This window comes from Uloborus diversus, chromosome 1 (genome assembly GCF_026930045.1).
Source record: "Uloborus diversus isolate 005 chromosome 1, Udiv.v.3.1, whole genome shotgun sequence".
Classification (NCBI taxonomy): Eukaryota; Metazoa; Arthropoda; class Arachnida; order Araneae; family Uloboridae; genus Uloborus; species Uloborus diversus.
In genome coordinates this window covers 118,966,019-118,986,909 of record NC_072731.1, presented here as the reverse complement: position 1 = coordinate 118,986,909, position 20,891 = coordinate 118,966,019, and the positions used below count along the sequence as shown (strand labels likewise).

At 31.6% G+C, this 20,891-nt stretch overlaps 1 protein-coding gene across 1 annotated transcript in view; it reads left to right on the top strand.

Annotated features, from left to right (window-relative positions):
- Window positions 1–20,891, top strand: part of LOC129231766 (semaphorin-1A-like) — a 51,283-nt gene that overhangs the window by 12,289 nt on the left and 18,103 nt on the right. Inside the window, 7 exon segments of the mRNA XM_054866134.1 lie at window positions 6,343–6,447; window positions 6,537–6,625; window positions 7,176–7,317; window positions 11,651–11,729; window positions 13,125–13,272; window positions 14,888–15,009; window positions 16,054–16,136. Coding sequence (XP_054722109.1) covers window positions 6,343–6,447; window positions 6,537–6,625; window positions 7,176–7,317; window positions 11,651–11,729; window positions 13,125–13,272; window positions 14,888–15,009; window positions 16,054–16,136 — 768 coding nt within the window.

The following is a 20,891-nucleotide window of genomic DNA, read 5'->3' as shown; positions in this document are numbered from 1 at the left end:
TGCCCCAATGTTGTGAACCATTAATTGTATGTTAGAAGCACTTAAATTTCTTTTTTCTTTCTTCCCAAAGTTTATATTCTTGCCATTTAAATGCAAATTATGTACAAAAGATTTTAATTTAGATAAGATTCTGTACTTATTCTCATTTATTATTCTATGTTAGGAAAGAATAATATTTTGAGCGTTATTTGTATTTTGATTGTTATTTAAATATTTGAACCTTGTTTGGATCATTTAATGTTTAAATAGGGATAAAAGATTTATTCAATTTTGCTTTGTTGCTCTTATTATCTTGAATATTCGTATTAACTATGGTTAGTTGATATACATCTTATGATCTCTTAGCAGTTTACCCTGAAAGGGTAAAGTGGCTCCAACAAATTAGAAATGCAAATTTTTAGTTAAAAATTTAAAGAATTAATTTCTGCTTGATTGCAATCAGCAATCAAATAGACTTTAAGCATTTCAACCTTTGTTTGAAAATCCTATTATTGATGTTTGACAGAACAGTGGGAGATTTTTGTAACACACACACCTCAGCTTAAGACCAAACTTGTGGATCAAGTAATTGATATTTGCACATTTGTATAATCTAAAAATACAAATACTGTTGAAATACAAAGTATGCACCCATAATGTTCATTATCATGATCCAAAATAATTGTTAAAGGAAAATTTTTTAGGAGCCACATAAGAGGGACAATGTGTTTCTCATCAACTCCAGATGGAATTCAGTGACTTGGCTAGTCTATATGTGCCACCATTTTGTAATGGACCAGTTAACTGTTGTTGTCTGACCCTGCTCATTATCATTTAAAAATGAATATACTACACAATCATAAGTCCTTTATCCTGTTAATGGTAGGAAAGGCAGTTTGTGAATCAGTTAAGTTGCTTAGTAACTAGTTTGCTTGCTGCAGTTACTAAGTTATTCTGGTATGACTTTTTTCTCATAATAAATATATTATTCCTTCAAAATCTTTTATTTAAAATGAAAGAATAAAAAACTTTTATAGCTTAATTTGCTTAAGAGTGCTGTAATTTCTGCTATGCAGACTACAGGGACTTTTTTCGCTGCACAACTCACTGTTTGCTTCTGAGAAATAGCAACCTCCCCCTTAGTGCTAAATGAATGTCGCTTTCTCGCTTTTAACATGGAGCAAAAGTGATCCCGAATTGAAGAACAAGGATAAAAAAATTTTGATACACCTGACACTGCTTCCTATCGGAAGGTTTTAGAAATTAATAGCAAAGAACACAATTGGATAATTTCTAAATTTAAATTTTGAAATTAACCAATGAAAAGTTTGATTTGACTTGTTTGGATCTACCACCATAGCAACACTATCAGGGGTCTGTCCAGGATTTTTCACAGGGTCAGTTTTTTGTGAAAAATCAAGTAATTTTGTGAAAAATCAAATAATTTTGCAAAAAAAAAAAAAAAAATTTTTGTAAAAACATAAGTTTAGACTTTTGAGATGGTGGAAACTGAATCACTGACACTTTAAGTTGAGTGTTTTCTCTCTTTTCTGTTAAGAATATCATTCTTGAGTGTTTATCTAGTATTTGGGGAGAGGGGGGGAGGCATCACTCCCTGGAAGATGGGCACCCCTCAAGTATCAATATTTATCTACCATTCTACATCATGTTAAATTATACTAGAAATGTTATTTGTATAGTATTTAAAATAACTGTAAGAAAAAAAAAATCAGGCAGGGGTTCAGCATTTAACTTTTTAACCCAAGACACTGTTTAAGAGCAAAGTTTCGTTTAAACCTTATAAACTGTGTGATTTTTACAAAAATAAAAAAATATTTTATTTGTTTACCTCTTAACTAAGCGTACTAAACATCAAAAATTCGAAAAATCAGATTTCCACAGCGGATGCAAAGAGATTGCAATCTTTAAAGTGAAGGCATTAAAAGTATAAAAACGGCTTGTAAAATATTTTTTTTTGATAAAATTATTTTTGAATTGCATTTTAGAGTCCTATGATAAACATATCATTAATATCTGGACAGAGTTGAAGGAAAAATAAATAAATAAATAAAATAAAAAATAAACCATCAATTCCACATTTTAATGTTTGACTCATAAAAGAAAATAGAATTCCACTTTAAAAACTTGAAATAAACTTTGTTGCAAAAATAAAGAGATTTTTCATTTATTTTCATCCTAATAAAGCGTAGTTACTGGCTTGAAAAAAAGAACAAAATATGATTCTCATATCGGATGTAAAAAGATTGCGTTTTTCAAAAAGGCATCTATAGAAAAAAAAAAAAACGGTAAATAAAAGTTTATTTAAAGTTAATTATGCTTTTTAGCATCGAAAAACCAAACCCATATAACTTTCTCCCAAAATAACAGTTTGACATTGCACCACCAGACACTAAGTGGCGATAAACAGTTAAACATCCCACCACCAGATGCAAAGTGGCAGTGGCGATAAGTTTGAATTTTGTAACCCTATCTGAAGCGATCACATCACCCCTCCCCACCCCTACTATCCTTTTCAGTTCTAAGTTCCTTTCACTGTACATTATTGAAGATTAAATCATGAGTGGGGAGAAAAGTGCTTACTACGCCTATTCAGAGAATGTTGACCCTTTTTCAAAGAAGTTTACAACAACATCGCTGCATAAAACAAACAAGCAAAATTATAAACCAAACTGACTTTCAGCTGTTAATTTCATTCAAAGAAACCAACAACAGGCATTATATTTATTGGCAGTTGTGATTATTTATGGCTTGCAGAAGCATCACAAGAGTGCCGATATTTTTTTCTTTTGCAAAATTAGCTGATTTTGTACAAGTTGATTCCTCTAATTTAACTTTAAAAAAGGTTCCAAACATTATCGTTTTTATACAGGAAATATGCTGTATTATTTTAATTTGAGATTTGCTCTTTCAGTAAACAATTTGTGAAAGATCCGTTTTTGTTTATCAGAATTTTGTGAAGGGTCCGTTTTGGTTGATAGGGATTTTGTGAAAGGTCCGTTTTGGTTGATCAGATTTTTGTGAAGAGTCCGTTAACGGACCCAAATTTGCTCTGGCCAGACCCCTGACTATTATTGTACTGCCGCCAGGTAGCGTTGAAAGGTGTACCAAAAGTCAGCGCAGGCGATTGACGGAAGTACTTTTTGAGGCATATAGAAGTATTTAGAATTTAGGGAGCGTTGGATATAGCAGATTTTATGGAGAATTATGGTGTTTCACTGATTGGTGAAATAAAGATCTTCTACTGTACAAATTTATTCTGAGGGGAGAGAACTAGCAAATATTCTTGTACAAATGCTACAATGGGGAAAGAAAGAATAAATAAACTGCTACAATTGTATTGATAGAATCAATAATCCAATGGTGTTAAAATTATGTCTTTAAAGGAATTGAGGTTTTTAAAACAAATTTTTAGAATGTATGCATGATGTTTGAAATAATTTGATTTTGTGCTTTTAAAGAACCTGGAAATCATTTAAATAAAATTTCAAGCAGTAATTTTCAAAAGAAATTCCCATTTTATTCTTTAAATACATCTATTTTTATTTTATTTATTAGTTGATTAATAAATAATTCTTATTATTATTTTCATGCATATAGATAGATGAGATTGAGTGTATTTTCTTTGCATCTATGCTATTACTTGATGCCATTCTGCTACTCTTTGAAACTCTCTGACTTAGTATCTACTTATGTATTTCTTATCCTAATTCATTTCAATTTCTTCATTTGCTTAAGTGAATATGTAATCAGATCTTGCTTTGCTTTATAAAAAATTATATTTCTTTTGCCATGCCAACTACTCTAGGATCAATAAAAGAAAGAACAGGTAGTGTGATGTTCTAAACTGGTTTTCTTTACTAATGTCACTTGTTTTAAACTTTTATTATTTATGGAACATTATCATGAAATGCTATTATATTTCTCTTTGAATCATTTTCATCAGCACAAACTTAGAAGAGGGAATCTAAACTCTTCTTTTGAATGGAAAGCTATTTTTTCATAATCGGGGTAATAGACTACTGTCTATTTGTTTGGATTCTGCTTCTCGCTTTTCAATTTATGTGTGGTTATGTTTTATGCTAAAATTGCCCATGTGCCTTTTGAGCTTTTATATGATTTCCAATAGAGCAGAGTTTCTCAGCATATTTTGAAACCTATGTAACTACTAAGGCACAAAGTAGGTATATGAGATTTGTCAGAAAAAGTTAACCCCTCCAAAAGCTAAAATTGGAAGTTTTGCCCTTACACCTCTTTGTGTATTTCTATCGTTATACCAAAAAAAAAAAAAAATTGTTTTTGTACAAGTGTTTTTACAACAACGTTTTTCTTCCTTGTGAGGTTAATTGACCTTTGAACTCCTTTCCTCCTGCCCTGGTCAAGATCTAGATGCATTGCATTATAATTGTTAAAGAACAAAAAATTGTGGAAATTGTATAGTTTAATAAATGTGTGCTGACTAATAATTTTGGTTTGTTGGTTATTTTTGGATTGAAAAATCACAATGCAAAATTGATGTATTTTATGATAAATTTCATGTGCTTTTATTTTCTTACTACCAATAGTACAAACAGTTTGAGCTGATATAAAAATGTATATTGCATGACAACATGTTTAGTTATCTTGCTTAGGGGCTGTTTACAAATGATGTCACACCTTGAGAGGGAGGGTGGGTTCATGAAATGGTGACAGTTTGTGAAAACAGGGGGAGGGGAGGTAACAAAAAGTGGGACATTACATTGCATTACACCCCAGGGTTCCCCGTACCTAACACAGATGTGGTTTACCAGTTGACAAGGGCCCTGTAGATATTTCAGCCTCAGTTTAAGTTATTAAAGCATTGGTTAGAGAGTGACTATCAAAGAAAAGTTACAGTAGAAATACATTCTTTTTGTTTGTAATTTTCCTTTTGACAAAATTTTCGAAATGAAAACATATAAATACATTCACACTTCTTTTTCAGAATATGCTTATGACGAATAGCATGACATAAGGGAGAGGCGGGACCAATTGTAGTGAAAAAAAGTGTGACATCATTTGTGGATTGTCCCTTAGTGGTATATTTGTTTAAACAAATGAATTGTTATTTACATAGTTTTGTGTAATTTAGTGTCTAAAACTAATTACTAATACTGACCTAGCTGGGAACAGAGCCTGTTGTTAGTCTTCACTTAAGGTTTTTTTTTTTATAATTCTTTATAAATAAAGTTGAATGCATTGTATAATTAAACAGCAGTTTTCAATTCTCAAATTTAGTCTTTAGTTTAAATTTTTGGAAAAGTGTCTCATTTTCGGTTCTCTTGTTATTGATAAAATAGCATCATCATCTTCTTTTTTTTTTTTTTTTTTTTTTTTTTTTTTTTTTTTTTTTAACCATAATTGTACCCTTTTTTTTTCTGGCTGTGTCCCTGTTGAAAATTAAACTTCATTGCAAATATATTTTGGGTCACTTTTATGAGATTAATATTTTCATGTAAATGTAATGAATTTTGAGGTGCATCAGCAAAGTATCATGGGCTTGTCCATTCCAAGACCTTGTATGTTCTTTCTGATTTCAAATACAACATAAACAATAAGGAGACTACCAACAGCATGCTCTTGAACCAACTAGCTATCTAGCTAATCCTGCAGATCAATGAGTGCCCTCTTAAAACTTTTCACTCTCCGAAGTAACCAGATTTTGCCAAATTATTCCAAAGCTCTAATAGAAAATGTTTCCTTATTTCAAATTTAATCTAAGATTTGAATAATTTGAAATATTGAGCTCTTGTTCTTCAAAAATACTTATCGCAATCATTTATTCTAATTAATTTGGGCAAATAAATCATATGATACCCCCTGACTCAGTTTTGCTCTTACCTACAGATTAAACAATCCCCTGAAGAAAATGCATTATTCAATCTTTTTTTTTTTTTTTCAAACCAATGAATTTAGAGTCACGTCTCTAGTTTTTTGCCTTTACTTTCTAGCCTTTTCTTTAGTAATGAATGGTGTTATATTAGATGGGTTATAGCTTAATTGCACCATCCCTAGGTTACTTCCATAGCCTTAATGTAGTAGTTGACAGTGATGCTGTGGTTGAATTAGAGATCAGGTAGAAATCTTCTCATGAGATTGTTTTAAGTTAAAGTTTTATTTAATTTTTAGATTGAGTTAATGATATTAGTATTCATGAAATAATAAAATGAAAAATTTCTACTTTTTAAAACTGATTTTAATCGCTCAGTTATATTTGTTTTCACTATTATTATTGCTACTATTATTTTTACAAAGTAAGTATAATTTTTGCATACCATTGTACTCTGGTTTTTCTTGAAAAAAAAAACATTTATGTCTTATTTGTAGATGGCGATCTGTATGTCGCAACTGTAGCCCAATTCACTGGAGCTGATCCTTTGATATATCGAGAGCCATTGAGGACGGAACAGTTTAACTGGAAGCACCTAAATGGTAATCATTTAGTAGTGCAACTATGAAAATTCAAGAAACATAAAAAATGTTTTCTGATTTGACTAATGGATTTCTGAAATTATTTTCAGCACCCAATTTTGTTAGTTCTGTGCACCACGATGAATTTGTTTACTTTTTCTTTCGTGAAACTGCAGTAGAGTACATCAACTGTGGAAAGGTGAGTTTTAAACTTGCATATAGATATAGCTTGTAGATCTATAAAAGTTGAGGAAGTTAGCAAAAAAAAACAAGGCCCAGAGAGTTGGGGGATTCAATTGATGGAAGGAGCAAAATTTCTGAAAATGTCTCAGGAACAGCACACAAAAACCTTAAAAGTTTTCTCGAGTTTAGTCCACTGCTAAGGGCTAAAAAAAATTGTAGCATTTTAATGTAATGTCTGCATGGAAGTTAAAATTTATCTTTGGAAAAAGGGAGCAATAAGGCTGCACGAATTTAAAAAGCAGATTTCATTGATATTAGTTACATTAATTTTACTACAGCATAAAATCAATCTGTTTTGAGACATTTTTCTTCTCTTTCTTTGTGGTTGATCCATAGTGTTTGAAAGGGTTGGGGCATTACTCTTGGAAGAGATAGGCACCCCTGAGAAGCACCGTATATATATATATTTGTGTGATTTTTTTTCCTTTGTAAATAATAGTAGTGATTTTATCATTTAACTTACACTTCATTTCTCTGTATTTTTAATGCGATTTTTCCCTTCACAGACTGTGTACTCTAGAGTAGCAAGAGTTTGCACTAAAGACAAAGGGGGACCACACAAATTTCGAAACAGATGGACTTCATTTTTGAAAGCCAGATTAAACTGTTCTATGCCTGGAGAATTTCCATTTTATTTTAATGAAATTCGTAAGTAAAAATTATGTTTTGAAATTACATTCATCATTTGATATTTTATGTACAGTAGATCCTCATTTTATGCCGATTTGATAAAACATTGCTTACAATGTGACATCTTTGTTTTGATTTGTGGGAATGAGCTTTGTTTTTTATCCAGATGCAGACTTGTAAACAGAAAATCCCCTCAGGGATTATCCCCTCTTTCAAAATCCGTACTTCTGAGATTGCAGATAACATGCAATAAACTGCATTTTGGTGTACTAATAAGCTAGCTTGGACCACTGGAGATATTTTTTGGATTGGTTCCAGAGCTTTTTCAGAAGAAAAGTTATTAAACTCACACTATACAGAACTCACTGGAAGAAGAATTTTTTGATGAGGAAGAAACCAATGAGGAAGAAACCAATAAAGATACCAACATCAATGAGACACAACCAAAAATTTTTGCATTGAAAATCTTGAGCCATTCTTAGACAATAGCAAATGGTCTTTCTGATTTGTTAGTGAATGAAGATCCCTTCATGCAAGTGAGCATGGATACGTTAATACCCTACAAAGAACTGCACTCCAAGGTCCCCCATACCTACCACTATGTATGGTTTAACTGGTTGGATTGAGCTGTAAAGAGAGTGCTGTTTCTGTTTTGTTTTTCATTTCTATGTAGATTAGAAGCCAAGTAACCTTTCAGTCCCCCCCCCCAGAGGTAGGAATTTGGAAAGAAAATTTGGACAGTTTTGTGACCACAAAAACATTTAGGGTGCACCAACCACCATTTAATAAACCTGGGGCCCTCCCTCTAGGAGTCTGATGCCTTACCGATCAGACCACCACGTCCTTACAAAGAACTACCGAGAAAAACAATAATTGACTGTGAAAGACTCATACCAGGCTCTTTCTTGTAAACACTAAGTTAATTCATATTTTCTTTATGCACGTTGTGCATATGTATCATAATATTCATCTATCACTAGAATGAAATATTTTTCACCTATGGAACTCAACCCCTATTTTAACAGTGCTTCTAGTCTTAATTTACACAGTTTCAATTTGCATGCCATTTTCGTGATGCGTAAATCAATATCAAATGAGAATCTACTGCATACACAAATACACTAAGCAAAGGTGCCCATATGGGGGAAACCAAGGGGGGCTCAAGACCCTTTTGAAATTAGAACTTCCTTGCTTTTAGTACTTTTTTCTTTGCAAAAATGTTAAAACATTTCTTCTCAAGCAATTAATGAATAAGTTTTTAAAAATGTCAAATTTTAATATCTCTAATCTGTACTGAAATCAGTTTCTATGGGGAAAATATCCTGCTAAACCATGGAGAAAATATCTGAGCCCCCCTTAAAATTTTGTATATGGGTGTCCTTGATACTAAGTGATAATGAAAATCAAGTATTAAGCTTTAATGGGGGGAAAACATATTATCTACACAGGTAAAGAGTTGACGCTGCTTCTTGAATCAAGCAAAGGCAAACTGCGTAGCTATCCTATTCAGGTGTAGAGTGAAATAGGGGAAGGAGAAATATGTTGAATCCAGAATAGTTGCACTGCTTTATCAAGTAAACTAACCAATTTGCTCTTTTTTTTTCCATCTTGGAGGAAGTATCATTCTACTGTGGCTGAGAATGCCCCAACTTGAGGTAGTTTCATCATATAAATAAGTACGTTACTGTTTTTGTTTTGTTTTTTTCAACAGCCTATGCTCATCCATGGCATTTCTGCCATTTGTTGAAAAGCAACCCAATAGTGATGGTAATAAGCCAGGCTAACAAAAGTCACTTTATCCTGCTTTTCAGGAAAGCGTAAAAACATTTCTCTGGTGTATACAATGGTTGAGATTCACACTTTTATAAAAATGGTAAATATTTGTGAAGATATTCTTTTTTACAGAATTACGTTGTTAAGGTTCAATGTGGAAAAGATTCTACATTAAATACAGTAATAACCTGAAAATCGCCATTTTTGCATGGGCGGATTTATGGATGGCAGAGGGGGGCAATGCCCTCCCAATTTCGGGAGGACTATGTAGTAACAACACATCTTCCAAAAACTAAAAAAAAAAAATTTTTTTCGTTTTTGAATAGTTCAAAAGGGTATGGGTGGATTTATAGGGGGGGCATAGGGGGCAATGCCTCCCAGTTTTGGGAGGACTTTATATAGTAACAACACATCTTCCAAAGTCTTAAAACAAAAAAAATCTTGACTTTTTCTTTTTTGAATAGTTCAATGAAAATGAAGAGAAAAGCGAATGTCCTTTTCTGATAGGAGAAAGGAAAAAAAAAAGAACATTAAATACAAATAGTACAACTGTCACTGGGGTGCTGAAAATGTGTCTAAATTTACTATCTTGGACTGAAAACCATTTGGGCAAGTATATGAATGAAAATATAGGCTAAAGGAGCTATACATTAAGCTGCAACACTTATAATAATTGACGATTATTTTAACAAATTAGAATTTTTTTTAAGAGAGAGAGAGAAAAAAATATCGCAAACTGAATAAATTTCAGTTATCTGAGTGTTATGAATCTTTTTACTTAGAGGGAGAGTACAATTTTACTTACTTTATAAATACTGTTTAAAAAGTAAGGTAAGTCATAATCATCTAAGTCTAAGTGAGTCAGTCCTTGTCATTATTGAAATCTAAATAATTGAGTCATCAAAAGTTTTGGAAAAATTTACTGAAATTTTATACAAATCTATAAAAACCTAACAAAGATTGGTAAAATCGTAAAAATCCTTTAACTGTAAAAACTGACGAATTTTCGTAAAAATTACAAAAAATCAAGCAAAAATCTTCAGGTAAGAGGGAATTACAAACAGGGCCGAATTTTCCTATAAGATAAACAAGCTATTGCTTAGGGCCCCTAATTTGAAGCGAATCCCTAACTCCCAAAAAAAATTCATGACTCGTTCCTTAAAAAATGGAAGTTGCATGAAAACCTTGAATATTTGGAAACGTTTGGCTACAAACCTTAAATTTTAAAATTTCTAACAAATGGTAGAGGGGGAGGAATGTCAAAATATGTCAAATTCAGCTCTTTGCCACATCCTGTATTAAAAATGTAAAAAATATGGTTCTCAAGTTTGTAACATATTATTTGAAATAAATTTTTGTGGCTCATATATGTCATATCTTGCTATTTATTCAATCCAGATTGCAGTGGAAATTCTTTTGTATTGATTGCTTTTATCTTACTTCTTCTGCATATTGTCTATCTGTTTAGCACGGAACAAAATACACACTACTTCTATTTCTTTTCGTTTTCTGCCCCACTTGCAACTGAAGAAAAGTTATGAGAAATCTATGGTTTCTTTTTTCTTTTAAATTTAAAATAGCTATTTCTTACAAAGTTAGTACAGGACTGTAAAAATTTACAATCAAGTACTAAAATATCAGAGACTGGAAAGTACAAATGAAGTGCGTTAAATAATTTTATTTATAGTCCTTGAAAATAATTAGATAAGTCTTTGAAAATCCTAAGCAAAGTGGGCTCCAATTACTTCTACTGCATATTGTTAATCTGTTAAGCCAGGGGGAAAAAATGATACGCTACCTCGATTCCTTTTCGTTTTCTGCACTACTTATAATTAAAAAAAGGTTGTTGTAATGATAAATCTATAGTTTATTTTTTCTTTCAAACTTAAAATGGCTGTTTCTTACAAAGTTTGAACAATGCTGTACAACTGTTTAATCTAGTTATCAATTTCTACGTCTATCCAAATTAACCTTTCAAAATGCAGAATTTTATATCCATTTTAAAAAATTTCCTTCGGGGAAGAACCTCCCGGCCCCCTAAAATTGGAGATACTCTATTTCCCACTTAAAAGGGAGCCCTGCGTCACTCTCTTGATACCTGCTCCCTCTATGAAAACGACACACAAAAAAGTAAAGCATGGACTTATGCATCACAGGAAACAGACAAAAACATGGGAGTGGGTGGGGAGCAGTAAAAATATTGCTCAAAAAAAAAAAATCCTGCCCCCCCCCCCCCCCCCCCAGGAACTCAGTCCTAAATCCGCCTATGCATTTTTGCACTCACGTTAGTCTAGACTTGAAGTTCAGATTTGATGAAGAAGTATAAAAGATAAAATAGATTATGTATCATGAATATTTTTGTAAATAAATTAAAAACTAATAATAATTATTTAAGCAATATGCCCAAGCAATTCTAAAGAAGAAAAGATCCATTTTCTGCTTGAACCCATAATTAGTTCCTCCAAAATGGCTAAGAAAAAGCAGCACATATTTTATAACATTGTCTTTCATTTTCCTTTACTCTGTGTGTTTATGGAATAATTAATTTTTATGTACTTCATTTATTTAACCATTTTAGAATCAACGACAAATGTAGTTACTGGAAAGTATGGTGGCAAAGAGGCTCAATTAATATATGCTGTATTTACCACTCCACCGTAAGTAATGTTTTTTTTTTCTTTTTATAATTGTGGGGGAAGGGATTCCTTTATTTTAATAACTATTATACCATTTTCCTTCTTGTAAGCAACATGTTTTTGAAACTAATTTTTTAAATATAAATAAATTCTTGATTTAAATAAAAGACTGTGCTATGCAAATCGTTAGGGAAAAAAAGTAATCTGAGCTACCAAAAAATATCTAATTTTCTTGTTTTAAGCTAGCATTTGTTCTATTTAATAATATAAGTTTAAATTTATCAGGTGGAAAAAGTGAGTGTGCAATGGGAGAAATATTTAATTCTATTTGAATGTGTGAAATGTATTGACGTGTTTTACTTAGTGTAACTGTGTTACTAGTGTAACCTATTGAGAATTTGATGGTCAAAAAAGAGCCACCATTTCTATTAGACTAAATCTGATAAAAATTACAGTAGGTGCCGCTTAATGTGATCACGGTTTATGTTATCATTCGCTTAATATTATCAGAATCACGAAGTTCAGAGACACTTGGTCGGATATTGTAAAAATCGGATATTGTAATCAGTGTCTTCGTTTATTGTTATCGTTTTTTTTCATAAGCTTTCAAATTGTTGAAATTGTTTTCAAATTCGCATGGTTGCAGGTGGTAAGCTCCTCCTACTTAGAATTAATGTAGATTCCGGAAGGAAGAGCGCCGTGATTTAACTGTCAGGGAGAAAATTAACATTTTAAAACGCTTCCACAATTTACCCATGTTGAGTCAAAGAAATGCAACAGAACTAAAAATTTCTCAGACATTACTTTGTAAGTTCCTAAAGAATCGAGACGAGATTGGAAACAAAGCGATGAGCTAAATGAAAACTTAAACAAGTGAAACCATGCTGATAATTGAATCTGCTTTGAAACTGTGGTCTACAAATGTAAGGGAAGAGGATGCGCGAGTAAACGGTCATATTTTATATCACCTATTACCATGTGTTTCAAAATTGCATATTTTAGTTTTCCCTTTTATGATTAAGATATTTGCATTTTGCTAATTTAGTAATTTATAATTTAAAATCGTGTTTAGTTGAGTCGTTTTAATTTCAATTTACGGTTGCAAAAATAAAATCTTAATTTTAAAAAAAAACCAACTCTGTGTCTCCTGGATTCTTTTCAGTTATTGTTATCAGTCGGTTGTTATTATCATTGTATTTGTCCCAAAAGTGATTACTGTATATTATTGTTGACTAACACTGCTAAGCTATAACTTTCAAGCTAGTGCTCCCCTCCCAGTTATTGACTTGTAGCTTGAGGTCTAGAAAGGGGGATTTTAAGAAGTGGAAAATCAAGAAATTAACAGTTGAGTGTTAAAGCATGTTTCATTATTCAATGTTTTTAATGAAAATTCGTAATGGTTTAATTTTTCTTTAGGAACAGCATCAGTGGCTCTGCAGTATGTGCCTTCAGCCTGGAAGATGTCCTCCTTGCTTTCAATGGCCCGTTTAAGGGTCAAGATGACATCAATGCCAACTGGCTTCCAGTGGCTAGCACTAAAGTGCCGGAGCCTCGTCCAGGGCAGGTAATAAAAATATCCTCCATGAAGTTAGTGTTAAATCAAGCAGCAGTATATAAGATCTATGCCAAACTTATGATAACATTGATTTTTTTTTCTGTACAAGTGGTATACAAATTCAATTACAATAATCTTTACTGATAATAAAGCTGAAAGTCTGTCTCTGGATGTCTAGATTTCTGTATATCTGTTACGCGCATAGTGCCTAGACGGTTTGGCTGATTTTTATGAAATTTGGCACAAAATTAGTTCATGGCATCGGGGTGAGCATCTCAAAGCGATTTTTTTCCAAAATTTGATTTTGTTCTTTTTCTATTCCAATTTTAAGAACATTTTATCGAGCAAATTATCATAATGTGGACGAGTAAATTATCACAATGTGGTCGAGTAAATTATCATAACTTGTATGATCAAATTACCATATCGTGGGCGAACAAATGAACACAGCAAAATGGCAAGAAATTCCTCATCCATTATTTGTAACTATACAGGGGAACTAAATGACTTTTTAATTTCTACTACGGGCAAACCCGTGAGGGTACCGCTAGTAGCATAATAAAACACGGATGCCATATTTCATGGAAGAAATACCACTGTAATTATGTGTTCAAAATAGAAAAATATGTAGAGTTTCATTTATGCCAGTGTAGCAATTATAATGTTTCTAAATCAAAACTTGCTTTATATTGTCTTCAAAAAATTGAGACTTTGAAATTAATCCACCTTACATGAAATACACCATCAGCTCAGTTGACTCTCTTGGTTCCCTTAAGAGGTTTTCCACATCCAGCTCAGTTACTTCTTATTCTGGGCTGATGAGTGCTAAAAAGCACAAAACTGCGGTCTTCGATAGAATAATTGAGCTGGCGGTGTATTTTATGTATTTCTGCGTTAGGGCGGTAATTTACTGCAAAATATTGCGCCTTAGTCACAAGCCCACTTCAGTTTTAAAACTTCCCTTGTTTTGGACCTTACATGCCCATCCCTCTTTTCAGAGCCGGCCTTAGAGGTTGATAGGCCCGATTGGAAGCAACTTTGGTGGGACCCTCTTCTGATTTGTTTCAATTCTCCCCACCCCCTTTCGTCTACTTTCAGAGAAATGTCACCCAAATTTTTGCACACTGCTTGAGCTCAAAATTTTGCTTAAAAAGAAATCTCAATATTCTACCAAAAAAAAAAAAAAAGATATTTAATTATTTATTTTTGCAAAAGAAAATGGGGCAAAATTAAAATGAATGACTTTTTGCTTTTAACAAATTATTTCAATCTTTATATCACATGGATCAAAGCTGCTTTTCAGGAACAATATGCAAATTTTATTGCTTATAAGTTTATTTGTGTGAATACTAATTGATTAAAACAGGGGGGGGGCAGCATGGAAGGGCAATGTATATTTGGAAGGGTCACCCCCAGTATATTTGGGATGACTTTAACTTAGGTAAATAATTTGAACTTATGTTGCCCAGAAAACAAAAAACTTACCCCCCCCCCCTGGAACTTATGCCTAAATCTTACTTTTTTTTCCTTCTAAATGTTCAACTGAAATTTCTTTGAATATAAAAACTTACCTCATAATTTTTTCCTTATCTCTCAATTTCACTAATGAGGTTTTATTTTGCAGTGTGTAAATGATTCCAGAACATTGCCAGAAGTAACTGTAAACTTCATTGAGGGAAATAGCTTAATGGATAGAGCAGTTCCTTCTTTCTGGAATCATCCAGTAGCCTTACATGCTGTTTTTCAGTAAGTCATGAATCTTGTTTTATTTTATTTGGTTATTTTTCATAAGAAATTGTTTCAATTCAAGTGCTCCCCATTTTTAAACAGCAGTGGTCCTGAAAAGAAACTCAAAATCTGTTTCTTTTTTTTTAAAAAGAAGTTGCAGTTATGAGGATTTGCTTTGAATGAAGTTTACTTCAAATGAAAATTGAAATGTAATGCATTCTAGAGCCTCACGCTCATAAATTTCTAACTTTACAAAGTACATTCTGCACAGCAATCGGACATTCATTATACTTAATGCAATTATAACAAAGATGATGTGTAGTTCAAAAAAAAAAAGCAAGGAAGGTATGTTTTAAATGCTAGAAACATTTAGATGAATGTTCTTTTTTTTTTTAATCATTGAAAAGAAAAGTGATTATTGTAAAGAAATAAAAACATTTTTGATAAATTATTTTGCATCTTATGTAATTTAAACTTATGGTTTTGTACTATTATTTTTTGAGGTTATGTGTTTTATTTTAGCGTTATTAATACTACCTGAGTGTTAATAAGCTACTTGTGGTTTCTTGTACTTAATTTCAAATTTTTAATGAAACTATATTAATGTATTAATATGATGGGCCTGGATTTAGTATGCTTGTTCTAAAAAACTTTATCAAAGATTGGGATGGCTTTTCAGTGATTACCAATGTGGAAAAGAGCAGTCTAGGCAAACCTAGCTTCTGGTTTTGGAGGCGGTCATAAGTGTAAGTGTGATATTCTTAGGATCTTCCTTAGTAGTTTCTTGAAGTTTAAGTCTCTAAAATGCAGTTTATGCTATATTTGGTTGGATAAAGGGGAGGGGTAGTCCCATAATGCCCACATGACCCAATGTCTAGATCTACATTTAAAGGCAGCAAATCATTAAATTAAGAAGTAATTTTTTATCTCTTTTGATTTATGTAATTAAATTTTAAACAGTAACTTATAAAGACAGCACCTTAGCACATTTTATTATGTAACATTTTAGTTATTGAATGTTTTAATATCACTATAATTTTTCATTCATACCTTTATTTTCAGGTATCGTTTCACACAGATAGCAGTTGATCCGCAGATACAAACAGCAGATGAAAAGCATTATGATGTATTATATGTAGGAACTGGTAAGTCATATTTTAAATACTTAAATTTGAAATTTAATGTTTTGATCACTGTGTATATTAAAAACAGACATGTTTTTTCTTCAGTGCTATAAAACGTTTACCCATGCAAAATCAGCAAAATTCGCAAAAAAGTGGTGGCCGCATGGTAACAGATTTTTATGAAATTTGGTATACAGGTTCCTTTTATGCCTATATAAAAATATCAAAAATATTTTTGCTTAAAATTTTTTATTTAAATAGTTACATGCGATTGAAAATTGGTCAAATTGAACAGTATTCTCATAAATGCTAAATGTTGCACTTTTGAAGGCTTGTATCTTGTTAACTATTTAATGAAAACATAAAAGTTATATGTTTTTGCAATCTATGGAGTAGGGTAATCAATCTGATATCAGTAAAATTTTCCAAGTTATTACAGTTAACTTTTAACCAAGTCTCAAAAACTGAAAATATTTCCAATTTTCTCATAAATAAGCATTTTATTTTTTAATCTCAATCTTTAAGGAATGCATTAGCTTTGATGAAATTAATACCCAATAGTGGGCTAAGTATCATAAAAGAAATACCTTACTTTTGAAGTTGTATTTTAACTCATTTGTCTTCAAAATCAGTTTTAAACTTAGTGACATTTTGTAAAATGATGGTTTTCCCCTTCACGTACATACAAAAATTCAAATAAGGGAAAATTCAGACAACTTTAATATTTTTCAAGAATATAGAGCTGTGTTTCTACTATTTGCTTGAAGAAACTCGAAATTGGTTTTTGATTTCCAAACGTGAAATAAAATTCAGAAAAATAGCATTTTCTTTCTGTTTTATGGGTCAATCCGTACATGTTCGACGGATGGTTGCGCTCGACCTTTTTTAATTTTTTGGAAATTCATATCCCTAAAAGCTGTATATGAAAGATGTTTAAAACCTCTTTTATTTTTTCTCTCAACTTTGATTTTTTGGAGGTCATGAAAAGTGATTTTCGTAGTCAAAAATGGGACTTTTAGACCTTTGCATTTTGGCCAAAATCTATTTGAATTACATTTATGACAGTTAATTTAACGCTTTGATGTTAAAGTGCATAAGTTGATAGTCTTACATGCTGAGTTACGTAGCTGTACGTTAATAATTAAAATAATGGCAACAGGTTAGTTCAAGACCAAATTTAGAAATTTTACTCATTTCAAAGGGGGATAACTCACGTAGGGGACGGAAGCACAAAATAAAATACGGCAAAAACTAATCACTGGAACCATGCTAAAAAGAGTATGTAACTGTTGCTGTGTGTTTGTGTACCCTTTATAGATTACAGCCCCTCAAAAATCGGAAAAAAAATGACAAAAATGACATTTTTAGACCCTGCAAACCAAAAGGGGATGTAATTTAAAAAAAAAAAAAACTTCGACAATTGAATATTCTATTCAAGTACTATACATGTTATACATATTGTTTTTTGTATTTGATTCGTAATAAAAGATTCAGGTCTTTGAAATTGAGCAATTTTGCTAGTCAATTCACACACTAAAACAGAAATAAAAAGTGTAAAAACTTCATGGCACCTTCTTAAATTACGTATATTGTGCCCTATATAATACATTATACCGAAAAAACATATTGTAATTTTAAAAATAATTATTTTAATTTGATAACTTAGAAATATTTGGACATGAATGAGAAGTTTATACTGTGTGGAACCTGTATGGATTGACCCTTATGTGAAATAGCGAAAATTCAAAGAACTTGATAAACGACTAAATGATACAAAAGCAAATAAAATTGACATTTATTTCAATTTTAAAAAATGTACATTTCAGCATGTACTTCATAAACATGCTTTTGAGAAAATGAAACACGAAAAAAATAGTTAGTTTTGCTAAACTTACAAAATAAAACGAAATAACTAATGAAATTTTACCTTAGTTCAAGTTACTCTAGTAACAAAAATATGTTGATACCAATGATTAAAATTTAGTAGCATCTAAAAGACACTTCGATATATTATGTAAAAAAATTGAGCAAATTTAGAGCATTCCCTCATTTTCAAAAAAAATATATAAAATAGAGGAAAAAATGAAATTTTTGGAAATTTTCGATTTGTTTAAGTACAATTTCGTCATAAAGAAATTCATAAACAGTTACTAAATTAGAGCAGATAGTTACTTATAGATGGTTTATCAATCTGAATCATTTTTACTGTTTTTTTTTTTTTTTTCATTAAAAGAACTAGAAGAGTGATTTAAAATCTGAAGTAAATTGGCAAAATTTCAATCTTTGTTAATATCTCAGATTCAAAAAAAGATCCGAGTAAATTTTACTTTGCTCTTTCTCAATAGAGATTTGTTTATAGAATGCGAAAATATTAATTTTTTAAGTGTACGTTTATAACTTATGGAGTTAATGAGTCACAAACTGGCAGCAATGAACTCTGAAAATTTAGGCTTAGCGTAAGCATCAACTTCTAATTTCAATAACAAAGCAACAAACAGTTTTCAAACTTTCATACTTTGCATTTCCTCATAGATATGCATAGTTTACCTAAATAAAAATTTTCATTGAAATCTGTGACATGTCAACCACAGCTGATTTGCTCATTTCGCATGGAATGATCCTTATGCATCATAAACAGAAAAGAATGAATTCCGAGTTATAATCTACGCATAGCTTGATCTAGAGGGGAGCAAGCCTCGACCCTTACCCTGGGCTGCAACTTCTGAAAGCCGCAAACTTATCCTATTTCTGTGCCCTTTTTTTTTTTTGTTAAAATTTGATGCAAGAACTTGAAGCATGATGGGTGAGGGTGACAGGGCTTGGAAAAAGCATGGATCTGACCCCGAGTCAAAGTAATATACAGGAATGTAAAATGTGGTGCAAATTTGTTTCAGGAGAGTACTAACAGTTCAATTTACAATTAAATTGTAAAACTTTTTTCTTAAATTTGTTTCATGTCTTATCACTTTAGTTAAATTTGTTTCATGTCTTATCACTTTAGTTAAATTTGTTTGACTCAAATGTACAATTAACCAAATTTTTTCATCTTTTTAAAACTTTCTTTTAGTTTAAAGAAAAGCCATAAAAAAATTTGTAAGTTGAATGAGTTCAAAATTTATACAGTAAATTATAAAAACTTTTTGTTAAATATGTATGTACTTAATAAATTTGCTTGAAGAATTACTTAGTTTCACTCCTTGCATCTTGAATATCTAATGAACTTGATGTAAATAATTAGTTGAAAATTTGTTTGTAAAAGTCTCGACTAACTTTCCTTCAACATTCCAAGCTTGGTAATTAAACCGAAAAATTTTCTTGCTTCAAAACAATCATACAGGGCCATGAATAATGTTTCCTGATTAGAAGTGAAAATGTGATGTCTTAGTTCCATCTTGCACTGGACCAAAAACCATAAACATTATTGATCTTGAGAACGAAATAATTTTTTTTAATGTTATCTTAGCCTGTTATCCTGTTTCTCTGAAGCTTTAACTTTGGAATCTTTACCTTAGCTTCCAAAGGCATTTATTGCCCTGATACTCATTTCCTTACCCCATCCAACAAGTTGATATTATTCATCAAATAAAGAGACTTAGTTGAAATAATGTAGACCAGTGATGCCCAGCCTACCACACCTGAAGCTAATCCATGGCATGGTAATGAAAACAGCAACTACACTGGTCAACAAAAAAGAATTTTTTGTTTGCATCCTGGTTTTAAATAGTCAGTTCCTACTAATTGTGAGCCTAGAAAAACAAATATGGTAGTGGATTTTTTTTATTAGCTCTTGTTTTCAAGATACATAAAAGCCCACTGGAGAAATATACACAGAAACTACACACTGGTTTAAAAGTAATGTTAAAAGGGGAAAAAATCTTGTGCAATAAATGTTATTAAATAGGTCTTGTTTTATTAAAAAATGCTTATTTTTCGGAAATCAGTGGTTGCTTTTGGCTTATTGCTGTAAAGCTTCATTTTCGTTTTTGTTTGTCAAAAAAGGACCATCTCTTGTTATAATTCAGCAGCATTTATTGAGCATTAACTCAGTCCAATGACTGATATCTGCGTTCCATTGTAAGATATCTTTGTGAAACCTTTCCTCATTCTCACTGTTCATATAGCTTTAGTTTTTAAGCAAAATATCCTGGAAGAAGTAAACAAAATAGAGTTTCAGAGACACATCATTTATCAATGGTTGCAGAACTTCCCAACTGTTTGACCAACTGTTTTTAGTTGTCGTCTTCTTTGCTGCTTAGAAATACTTGTAATAAAACCCTTAAAGGCATCCATGGTGTTTTTTTTTCCCCTTGCAAATTTTTCTTCAAAACCAGTGATTTTCATAATTGCGAGCATTTTGAAGTGCCGTTAAAAATTATCTTCTCAACTTTAGCTTCAATCTATCTTAGAAATTTTCCAGTAAGGTTTGGAAAACTGTCTTTGATCAGTTTTCACGAAGTTCTTCATTATCCCAGCAGAATGAGCATGGGTGAGAGCAGAAATGGGTGGATCTACTAAAGGCTGATTTTAGGAATTTTTCTTCCTAAAATTTAAACTTTTTGAAGTCCATTGCAGTTTTATGTAGTGAGATTTTTTATCCCAACCTGGGATCGAAATTTAGAAGACAGTCAGTACCATGGGGGCTGTTTCTATCTTGAAAGATAAACCTAATCTCAACTTTGTATGGTGATTTTTGTGTTAAGAGAGGCAAAATACTTCGGAAATAGCTATTTTTGAGCAGTATACATTTTTGGTGTTGACTAGTGTTATCGGTTTTTT